Source organism: Calidris pugnax, unplaced genomic scaffold (genome assembly GCF_001431845.1).
Source record: "Calidris pugnax isolate Ruff unplaced genomic scaffold, ASM143184v1 scaffold189, whole genome shotgun sequence".
Lineage (NCBI taxonomy): Eukaryota > Metazoa > Chordata > Aves > Charadriiformes > Scolopacidae > Calidris > Calidris pugnax.
This window is the reverse complement of record NW_015091069.1, coordinates 762,281-773,926: the sequence shown is the minus strand read 5'-3', so window position 1 is coordinate 773,926 and position 11,646 is coordinate 762,281. Positions and strand designations below refer to the sequence as shown.

The following is an 11,646-nucleotide window of genomic DNA, read 5'->3' as shown; positions in this document are numbered from 1 at the left end:
TTTTTTTTTTTTTGGTAAAATAAATGCTGGCATAAATTATTGCTCCAGTCTGCCAGGCAGCCACTGCCTCATTAGCTCTGCTAATCAAAGTATGCCTCGAGAAGATATTTCAAATTGTTAACTAGACAAAAGAGCAGCTAACAGACACGTGTGCAGGCCTGAAAAACAATACACTATTTTCTAATTGTCCCGGATGAAATCTGGTCCTCTTTGGTCACAGAAGACCCATAGGCACGACAGAAGTGGCTGGTCCAACCTCGCTCTCAACCCTGTTCTGGTAGTGGTCTCACTGCTGCTTCTAAGCCATTTAACTAGACAAAAGAGCAGCTAACAGACATGCGTGCAGGCCTGAGAAACAATACACTGTTTTCTAATTGTCCCAGATGAAATCTGGTCCTCTTTGGTCACAGAAGACCCATAGGCATGACAGAAGTGGCTGGTGCTTCTAAGTGCTTCTAAGCCGTATGCATCTCTACTTGCAGCCAAGAGAAAGAAGAAAACACTACCTATCTTCTTTCTCAGTTGAAGCCGATGGACTAAGGAGACTACCAGGATGTATCAAAGGGACAGAAGACTGGACAAGAGTCCCCTGACACACTGATACACAAGCATTCTTTTTCAGAGAGATGGTAGCCCACCAGCGCTGAAGTCTTGAGGAGACAGCGAGCACTTCCCCATTCTGGCCCCCACCAGGGTCAAATCTTTTGGGATACATCACAACGAAGCACCAAAGCTTGCAGCAGGATGTAGGGGTCAGGCTTTTCATTATATTTTTCAAATAAATGTTCCATGATCTCAGGACACCTATGGACACACCTTTAGCCCTTTGAGTCTACAAGAGGGATATGCCACCAAGCTAAAGATGAAGGAGCTGGGACATTTGACTACTAGTTTGAAGAGGTAAAAGGAGGCATTTGTTGAGCCAGTCACGAGCAACACATTTCATGTGAGAATCAGAGAGGCAGGAACTACTGGAGTCTATCATTAGTTTATAAAAGCTGTTTTTCAAAAAGACTGAGCGTAGCCTTCCCTTCGTGGAAGCGAAAGGAGCTGACAGACTGATGTCAGTGGACACTGGCTCAGGAAAATTGTAGTCACTTATGTAAAGCTCCTGAGGGAAAGACACGGTCTGCAGACTACCTCAGTTTCTCCCACCAGTTTTCAAACTGGTGCTCAGCACTGTGAGTTGCATCCCAAGACATGTGCAGCCTAAATTCAAGGAGGTATTTCCTTGTGTGCCATGCTTCTCGTTCCCAAAGAACAATAACTACACAGCACTGAGCTGCACGGCAAACGTGGAACTGGCCTGCTCATACTACTGTGTCATTTCACCCTTCAGACCTGAGAGATGCTGTAGCTGCACGGTTTGACGAAAATCAGCTATTTGAAAGATCAATAACACCTAGAGAAAGATGTGCATTTCAATTCACAGAGACTAAATAATCAGTATTGGACAAGGCAGATTGGCTTCTGACTCTGGAATGATACAGTAGGGTGCACTTATTAGGAAGGCAATGACTTTACCTTTTAATTAAAACTGCAAGAGATTATAATGTTCTTGAAAGGTGCCAGAATGATAGCACTACAAAATTAAGTCCTCACTTCCTCCTTAAGAAAAAAATGCCTCTTTAAGATACAGGTAGTATATTTTATAAACCCCATATTTTTTAGAATCTAAAAGGGAAAAAAAAAAAACAAACCAAAAAAAAGCTTCCTATAACTTCAAAAAAGGATTCAAAATTCAGACATTGAAAAAAAGAGTTGGCTGCAAGATTTTCAAGTCAATTCATTTTTAGGATGCAATCTAGGTAAGAAGCATTTCCCAAAATATACATCTTTTCCTTTTTCCAGGATCCTATCTCACAAATGTTTCTCGCCAACTTTCCCCAATCTGTCCTCATCAAATAAGGTCACACCTGAAAATTACATCTGCACTAATTTAATTCTAGTTACAGTAACTGACAATGGCATTAAAACCAAGGTTTTTAAAGGAAGAAAGGCATAACATTAACAATAACGTGAGGCTCCTGTCAGAATCTTTGCAGAACCAATATAGAGAAACTCACACAGAACTTAAAGGACTACCTCAGCCATCAATGTGAGTCAAAACTGAAGTGAAGGATGGAAAAGGACATCTTGAGGTAAAAGGCGAATTAAGTCTTCATGAAACTTCCACTAAGCCAAAAAATATATCCCATTTTGCAGATTTGCTTCAACAGTTCAACACTTGTCGTATACATTTTCTTACTTAGCAAGTGGTTTTACTGAAATAAGTGGGTCTATATAAGAAATAAACATTAAACAGGGAAGAAGATTCCAGATTGCTGGCTGTAAATTGGGTTGTTTCAATTCTGAGGTGCACAACTCCAGGCAGGCCTCCCACAGCCGAGAGGCACCTCATTCTTCCCCTCACCATTAATATATTTCTACCCATTTCTAAAATCCTGACTGCAGATTTCATCATGTGGAGCAGTTGCCAAACTAGTAAAGAGCCAAGCTCACTGGTTCCCTACAACTCCACATTATAGGAATCAGATGCTGGAAGCTTTTGTTGTTACTGACCTGGAACAAATCAATGTCAATAAAGGAAAGGCAGTATACCCTGTATGTCCCCACATTTATTCAGCACCAAGTTTCTCATAGAAATCAATACTTTTTAACAAAACTAAAATGCAAGACCTATAATGTACAATAAAAATAAAAAGATCCTACCCCAAATTCTTAACTTCTATAATGCTGCCACCTAGGATCTACCACAGCTGCAGAATAAGAATTACATGACTTTTCCTTTTAGTCAAACTTCTTCTGAAGCCACTTGTCCTAAAACCTGAGAATGAACTGCATTTCTGAACAGGCATAATTATTGATAAAATATTGCTGTTAAATATCCATTTAATATTTATCTATGTAAATTTATAATAAGAGATAGTGATGAAAATTAAAATATACAGAGCCTAAACCGGTATTCAGTAGCACTTTCCTACATTAGATATAGGATTAGGCCCCTAATGCTCAATAAAATTTAAACACATTTTTTTATACCATTAAAACATCAGTCCTAGGCATCATGGCTGGCTTTCAGTGTTTGTCAAAACTGGGGTTTAGAGCTACACTTCAAAGCTCTAACCTCAAAATATGAAATATATCTTCTCACTGAACTAAAGCTAATGCCTAGACATTTGTGATCACTGCCTGGATGGATTAAAAAAAAAATAACCACCAAAAACCAACAAACCCCCACAACTTTATAATCTCCAAAACTAATAATTTACTTCTACACATTCACAGTATACGCACGAATTCACAAATTTAAAAAAAAACAACAAAAACCAAACAACAATCAATGTAATAAGTTTTGCAACTCAGGGAAGCTAACTTTTCTTAAGAAAGACGCTGTGTAAACATACACACCCCTAAAACAATAATTTGTTGGAGGGACACCTACCTGCTATTCTCTGTGTTCAAAGGAATGGCACGAATGTCATAAGTATTGGACCTGAGAGAGAGGATGCTGTGGAGCAAGACCCTTGCCACAGCCTGGAGAGATAGGGGAGAGCAGAATCTCACCTCCTCTAAAGACATGAAGTCACCCTCACACCTAACTGATGGGAGGGAGGCCTCCCACCATCCTGAAGGAGGGCAGGAAACAATCCATCAGTCTGCATTTTATCAAAGTTATGAATAAGAAAACACTTTCTGAAAAAAATCAGTGGACCATCCTGATTTTAGAAAATGCCAGCACAATTTAGAAAATTTTCAAAAACCACAAGAAACTGGGCTGAGTTACTTTCTATTGTAATCCTTTGTATTTAGTAGTCTAAGAGATGAGTATTTTAAGTTAAAAGGGACAATAAAAGGCCAAGACAGGTAAGTGATAAAACAACTAATAGATATTCTCAACAACTAAGTTTTCTAACAGAGACAGAGGCTTTCTGTGTAAAAGGGGAAGGGGAACCTTTGATGTACAATCTTAGAAGTACTACAAAACTGAACAAACAATGTATACCTATAGCTTTGCCTGGTGACCAATCCTTGCTGGCAGTGTGAGGAGGGATCCAGATGAAATTCCTGAGACTGATTTCTCTGTTGGCCTGTTCATTTCTCAGGATCCCTAGTGGATCCCAGACAAGGTGGACCCAGGCTCCACAGTACCTTCAGGGTCAAACTGGTTTGGGGAGAAGTGACTGCACAAGATGCAAAGCACTGTAGAATCAGACCCCTTTCCACTTCCCCCAGAAGACATAAAAAGTACAAGAACATCATTAAGACACACGTTCATCTCATAAACAGGCCTGTCTCAAGTCAGGTCTCAGGACTCACCTATCCTTAGGTCACATAAGTTCCAGCCTACCCCCACCATTCAGACACAAAACATAAGCCCCTCACGGTGGGCTCAAGCAGAAGTTCATGAAGACTGGACCCAGAAATAGCCAACAACACTGCAGCACAAGCCAGCAAATCCCCTGAGCTCAGCTCTTTCTGGCACGGTGTGGACACATTGCAGCTCAGCCACGGCTAAGGGATAGCCAGCAATGCAGAGAGCACACGAGCACCTCAAGGGCTCTGTGTGTTTATGGCCCCATTCAAACCTTCTCATCACCTTGTAGCAAAGACACAGTCAGGATGTGGGTGCAAGACAACCACAGGGCTGCTTTTAAAGGACTGCTACCCAACAAATGGTTTAAACACCCCAAAAAACAGGAGGGAAAGGGAAAATCAAAAAAAGAGTGGAGCCAAATACTTAGAGCTGACACAAACTCTCACAGCCCCAGGAACTAGAGAAACTTATGCCAGCCAAACTCCTGCTGCTATGGTCTGGTTCATTCCTCACCAGCAGGATTCCACATGAAACAAAGATAGAAGTTACCAACAGTTGACATTTCGGCCTTAGCAGTGGTCCCCAGAATGTCAGCAACTACAGTACCTGCTGCTTTCTTCTTGAGCTCCCTCTCTTTTAATGTTAATGTGCAACTGACGTTAATGCTGATGGGGTTTTGTGTGGTTTTTCTTATAAGTACTCCTTTGTTTTGCTTGAGTAATACGTTTTTCAGGAATTAAATCTGTTCTTCAGGCATCAAAGTTCTATAAGCTGGGTGCTCAAAAATAGTGAAAAGTTACAAAACTGCTTAAACTGCTTCTAAATTATGCATCCTTGGATATACGCGTCATCATAGCCTAATGGTGCAAGTATGCACCTCCAGAGGAAGAAGGAAGAATGGTAAAATGCTTGGGCATAGCAGATAAACACTCAGGATCATTCAGGATCACTGCAAAGTGAATGCACAATTTATGTGTTTTATGACCTGTCAATCAGAAGAGGGAAGCTGAAGGTAAGAGATGACCATCCAGAGACAGGCATCCTTTTCTTTTGTCAAAAGCTGTAGAAGGCCTCTCCAGCAAGTCTTCAGCTATTTCAACATAAGGACACCTGTCTCTCTGCAGCAAAATTTCAATGCCTATTTTTAAGCCTACACAGCACAGCTAATATCTCTGTCTATGGTCTCCCTCAAGATGGCAGACACAACTGACAACAGTCTAAGCCAGCAAGAAAACCTTCTCTAAAGTAATGGGCTTTCTAGCCAGAAAGCAGGGAAAGGGGAAAAAACCCATACAACAAACCAACCCACAGATCATTTTCAAAAGAACATCAGTGAATTGTCACATCCTGACCTGAACTGATCCAGTGTTTAAAAGAGAAACATCCGTGGAAACAACTACAGCCTAGAAAGAAGTTTAAATAATCTGTATAAAGGCCAAAGCTAAGGAATGACATACAAAAAATCCCACCTTTGTTGAGTGCCTTTTTTCTTGCTGGAAAAAAAGTGTGACAAAAGTTTCCAGCAAGACTGCAGTCAATGGTTGAGTGTTACAAAGCTACTGAGCTTCCATTTGCATGGTGGTGACATTTTCTGCATTCCTTCACGCTCGTTGATTTCAGAGTAAATTCATTGATTTGTATGGAATTGATCTGGAAATTAGTGTAACTGTGAACAGGTCTGTTTGCACTTAACAGGTGGTTCTTTCCTTGCCTATACAGCCTGAAAGGAAACACTTCAACAGAAATAAAAGGGATTTAAGGATGAAACACAGTTTTATGGGTAAGGAAGGTGAATAAAAACATTGAATGAGATGTATAACCAGGAATAAAGACTTGAGCAAAGAGAGAACTAAATGGAAGGACCACATCTGCATGTTCCATCTTACCTTTATGCCAAGATTTTATCTGGAGTCAAACTGTGGCCACAGTCATTTAAGAGAGTCTGCAATGCAGTATTTCAGGGACAAAAAAAGGAAAACATAATTCCAAGTGTCTGAGCATACAGTCTTTCTCTAGTGCTGTAGGGGGACTGCAGCCAGCTACAGCACACGTTACTGTGCACAGCATGGCAGGAAAGTGTACTGGCAGTGATGGAGGAGACATCAACACAACCAAGCACAAGACTTCTTGGCTCAGAGACAACAATGACAGTCCACACTTCTGCAGAGTGTGTGAACCTCAAAGAAATAAAAAAGTTATGAAGGAAGGCACTCTCATGCAGGGCAACCAAGCACAAGACTTCTTGGCTCAGAGACAACAATGACAGTCCACACTTCTGCAGAGTGTGTGAACCTCAAAGAAGGAAAAAAGTTATGAAGGATGGCACTCTCATGCAGGGCTTCCACACTTCTGCAGAGTGTGTGAACCTCAAAGAAATAAAAAAGTTATGAAGGAAGGCACTCTCATGCAGGGCTTCTGTAGGAGTGACTGAGCAGAATGATGATTAGGAAAACTCAAGGCCGGGGAAAGGCCTCCCAGAGAAAATAGAAAATAATTGTAGATTCAACCAGGACAGCTCATCATTTTTGGTGCTGTGGGCCAACTGGCAGTGCAATGACACTTACACCAGCCACACGTTGAAACAGAATTTGCCATCAGCCAGTCTCCTTGACCCTCAGCCCACATGCCCATCACTCCTCCCTTCAACACACACTGAGAAAACTAAACTGCTACATTTCAGCACCTTCCTGGCACACTCATTTTTCAACCCTGTTTTCAGCCATGGTAGAAATGGCAGTGGAACATACTGGGCTCTCATTCTAGGGCTGTCAGACAGGGACTCTGGTCTGGGTTAAAAAAAGAATATTCTAAACTGACAAACACGTGCAGAGGATGGCCTCATCTGGACTTCCATCTGGTCCTTCTGCAGCTGTGGGACCAGTAATATCTTATTCTCTATTTAAGTGAAGTGCTAAGATGACTAATAAACAATTGTGCGACATATGAGCCACCATCTTTGCTGTGCCCAGGCAAATGCTATCATCTGCACTTGCTTGGGATGTTCATCAGGAGGGACGCTGAGGCTTAGATCCAGATGTGAAAGTTCAGTTCCAAACAAGCCAGGGAGCAGCAGCACCAACACAGTAACCACAAGTCATGAAGTCTGCAGGTCTGTTCAAAAAGGTTCCTTTTTAGCCACCCATCTTAATGTATCCTACAACACATTCCCATAGGTGGGTTTATATGGGAATCAAAACCTTGAAAGATCAATAAATTACTTCCAACCTAAATAATGAAATGCACTCTGGAATAACCATCTCATCTGCTTTTCTCACCTCCATCCTGAAATTTGCTCAACCTTTCGAAGTATGATGATATAGGAACTTGGACAATATCTAGAATTGCCAGCAGTGTCCGGGTCAGTCTGAGCAGCTCACTAAAACTGTAGAAGCCAAAGTAGATGAGGTTTCGAGCTAGATGTACCACCTATGAGAAAAAGAAATGAAAAATGAAGGAAGCATCGGCAACCTTTGTGGGATTCAGTTGTGCAATGTGGTTTCATTTCACACAGCAGCTTTCACAGAGATCCATATCTAGAGAGAATTCAAATTAGTACAAGTCTTTTCACTGATTTAAGTGGGCCTTGGAGTAAGGCCAGTGACATCAAATGTTTTTCAGATTTAGGCAAAACAATTGGTCAGTCAAATTACACCAGAGAGCAAAACCAACATGAGGTTTAGGAATTTGTGAAAGGATACAATTACATCTGGGAAATTACATAAACCAAGAAGGAAGACTCCAGGAAATATTTTGAAGAGGCAGCGGCTGTGGGGAAGATGGAAGTCAGAAGAATAAGATGACTCTGGTAAGTTTAAACAGCACTGATTTCAGACGACCAGAGACAGGAGTAACAAAGCTTGGGAGGTAGGCTAGAAGAAGAGCTATGAAAGCAGTAAGCATTACCCCTTTATTCAACATTATTTGAATCTAGAAGATTCAGACCTATCTAAAGTTTCTGTCTGGAATTTCAAACAATATTTAAAACACAGGATTAGGCTATTCAGAGTAATTCTTTCAGTGTCATATCCTACACAAGGAACAGCAAGCACTTACACTGAAGAATCCCTGCACGTTAATTCACTGATGTGGAGAGGAAGGTCATACAGCCATTCACCCACACACATATCCCTCCATCATGCCACTGAAATGCAACCATCTCAGGAGAAGGAAGGAAAAAAAACCCCACATCTGTTTGACAGCAGACAGTAATATTATTTTCTGCAGTAGCAGCATCACCAAAACCACTGAAATTAGGAACTGGTGATTCCTTAGGACATTTTACACTGACACTTATTCTGCAACTATCTTTATTTTGAAAGAGTGCCAACTTAGCTAAAACAAGGAGGAATACCATAAATAGGACACAGATAGCTGAGAAGTACCTCAAATGTAAGTTTATTTTTCTCTTTGTCTCCAAAAGGAAAGGGCTGATTTACAACTTCTTTCAAGTACTCTTCTACAAATTCCATTGTGAGCGCAAACTTCCTCTTCATTTCATTTCTTGAAGAGTCTGTGAAAGAATCATACCTACAACGCAAGGCAAGGCAGGAAGGAAAGTTACAAACCTCTAATTATCAGGGTCAGTTGTCACTGAATTAAAAACAAACCAATCACAATACTATAAAATTACTGTCAGTTCTCTGTAAGGAGACGGGTAGAGATCAGCCAATTCTGCATAGATAGGCAAAGAGGACAAACAAACCTTCCCTCCAACAGTACCAGGAAGTGTTTCAGTGAACAGGAATAAAAAAGATAGGAAAATACTATGGTTCTGACAGACAGCACTCTTAAATCTTGCTGTGGCAATTCAATAAGACACTAAGTCTCAGCTGCGTTCTCTACCCACCAGCCAGAGTTTACTACTTCTGCAAGTAAAACAGCAGATTGGAAAAAGCATCTTGGTACAGTCAGCTTCTTCCTTTGCACTCCTAACTAGGACTGATTTTTCATGCACGTCAAAACAGTCCTTCATCTCAGTAACAGAAGCAATACTGTCTGCTGCACTGCTATACTTCTTCCTCTTTGTCTCTTCAGCCAGATACTCCCTGTCTGGATTTAGCCCAGTGGCGCTGCTCCATCAAACCAATTAAACCAGAGAGGGTTTCCACTAAAGTCAATGAGCCCTTCTCCCATACTTAAATTTAACATATGCTTAAGTACTTTGCTGGGTGGAGGCCAAAGCCTCTCTGAACTGTTTCTGGGGCAATAGCTGTACCTAACTGTAAGTTCTGGCTTTCCAACTGTGGCTTTAAGTTGAGCTTGAAGTATAAAACTGAGTTCCAGCCTAGCAAACCTGCAATGTTAGACACAGCTGGATTACTTCCAGTTCAGCTGGTCTGAGAAAAGGCCATTCCGTTTTTCCCCAGCTTGTTCCCTACAAGAATTTTCCAAGAGTAACAATAATGGAAAGTTACTCCAACTTTCCAGGCGTAACTAACTCTTGGAAGCTTCCAAGAGTAATAATAATTAGCTCTGTGTTCCGCAACCAAATACCTTTTCACATGCACGTTCTGTCAACACTAGACAATAATTTTATTCCTGACACAAACTGTTACAAAATGCTTTTGTGGTCTAGTTTGAAACACTCTCAACTCACTCGTGGATTGTGATCTTAGTAGGAATTTCAGTCCACAGTCTGGCATATCTGACAGGTACCACAGATTCCTGAGGATCTCTGTCCACGTGCATGTGGAGCATCAGCCGACAAAAAGAAGCGCGGAGGTCGAAGGGGAGGCTTTCATCAGACATACATCGTAGGATCAAGTCTACTGAGAGCTGTGCAGAAATCTGGTTAATGGCAAGGTACTGCCGGTCCAGGCACATTCTTGCAAAGAGGTTCAGCTGGTACCTTAAAAACAGGTAATAACATATGGTATTTAAAGGGAAAAGTTGGAAACGAGACAATTATCTCAGAATCTCGCTTTACAAGCCTGATGTCAGCCTTTCTCATATAAATCCTAAAAAAATAATAGGAGTGACTTTGCTAAACAATGAATCAACTTGCCATTAAAAACGCTAACGTAACACTCCAGCCCCCAGGAAGACTGGGCTTCCTTTGAAACTCAAAGGAAGCACTGTTTAATGGGAGGCTGAAGCATTTGGACTATTCATTCTCAATCAGTGTAAAACACTGTCCCATGATTCCATTTCCCCTCTAATCCTCAGGACACTCCTCACTGCTCCTTCAGATCATGCCTTGCTTCCAGGACAGCACAACCTAAAAACAAAGACCAATAAATTAAAGGTATGGGGCAAAATGATAAAGAGAAGCAAGGAGCTGTCATGAGCAAAGGAAATTCCAGATTTTCCTGGAATAGACAGCAGATATTGTGATGCTTCTTACAGGAAAAAATTGAAACAAACTTTTAATCACAGTTTCTGGCACGACCTGGTTTCCTTTTTGAGACTGGCAAATGAACTGGATAAGAACAGCACCAGGGTCTTCAGAAAGTTTACGTTTTCTTCCACTTGAATAAGCAGTTTTACCTGTAGTAGGTAAGAACTTCTAAATCAGCTTTTGTGCCCTCCTTTGCCTCCTGAGCCAGATGCCTGATGGCTTTGCCGTGGGGTTCCTTGTTACTGTCAATCCAGTAAAGCCACACTTCCTCTTCATCGATGTCATCTGTTATGACTGGGCATTCCAAGGGATTGTCCATTTGTGTCGAAACCAGCCTACAAACACAAACCATTTACAATGGAGCCACTAGCAAATTGCCACGAATATAACAACAACAGAGCAGGTAACAAAAAGGTATGTTCCAATTACGGATGCTCACTTGGTCTGAATGAGAATGTCAGCATTCCCTGGGCTCAGCATAAACTTGCAGATGAGTTCCTGAGTTACTGGTATTGCTGTGGTGTTAGATACACACAGGTCTGATAGATAATCCAAGAACCTGCAGTCAAAAAACACAGATGCAACAGAACATGAGACTTAAAACATTACACAGAAACATTGCAGTAGAAATCTCTAGCATCCATCACTAATGTGCTCAAGGGAACATACATTGCAAGATTTATCAACATACGATCTTTGCTGATTCATACTACTGCAACTCCCAACAGATAAAGATAAGTAATAGCTTTTAGAGCCACTCTGAATGCTGCTGAACAATCAGTTAGGGAGCAAAAAGAAAAATACCCCAAGTGTGACACTGCTCAGCAAATCAAAGGCCAAAGATTTGTGCCAGAACTCAGGAGCAGCCTGGGGCAGGGGAGCTCCACTGAAGGCCCTCACCCTTGTCAGGAACCAAAAGCAAGAGCACACATTCTCACCCATCCTCCCCATCAGGTAACACATGTCTGCCTAACCCAAGTAGCAAGGAGAT

General features: G+C 41.4%; 1 protein-coding gene across 1 annotated transcript in view; it reads right to left on the bottom strand.

Annotated features, from left to right (window-relative positions):
* The window catches only part of ITPR2 (inositol 1,4,5-trisphosphate receptor, type 2), a 254,914-nt gene that overhangs the window by 187,916 nt on the left and 55,352 nt on the right, over positions 1-11,646 (bottom strand). The window contains exons 16-20 of the mRNA XM_014957035.1: positions 11,095-11,214; positions 10,805-10,990; positions 9,915-10,166; positions 8,701-8,845; positions 7,594-7,744 (exon numbers count right to left, since the gene is read on the bottom strand). Coding sequence (XP_014812521.1) covers positions 7,594-7,744; positions 8,701-8,845; positions 9,915-10,166; positions 10,805-10,990; positions 11,095-11,214 — 854 coding nt within the window. The remainder of the gene's footprint in view (positions 1-7,593; positions 7,745-8,700; positions 8,846-9,914; positions 10,167-10,804; positions 10,991-11,094; positions 11,215-11,646) is intronic.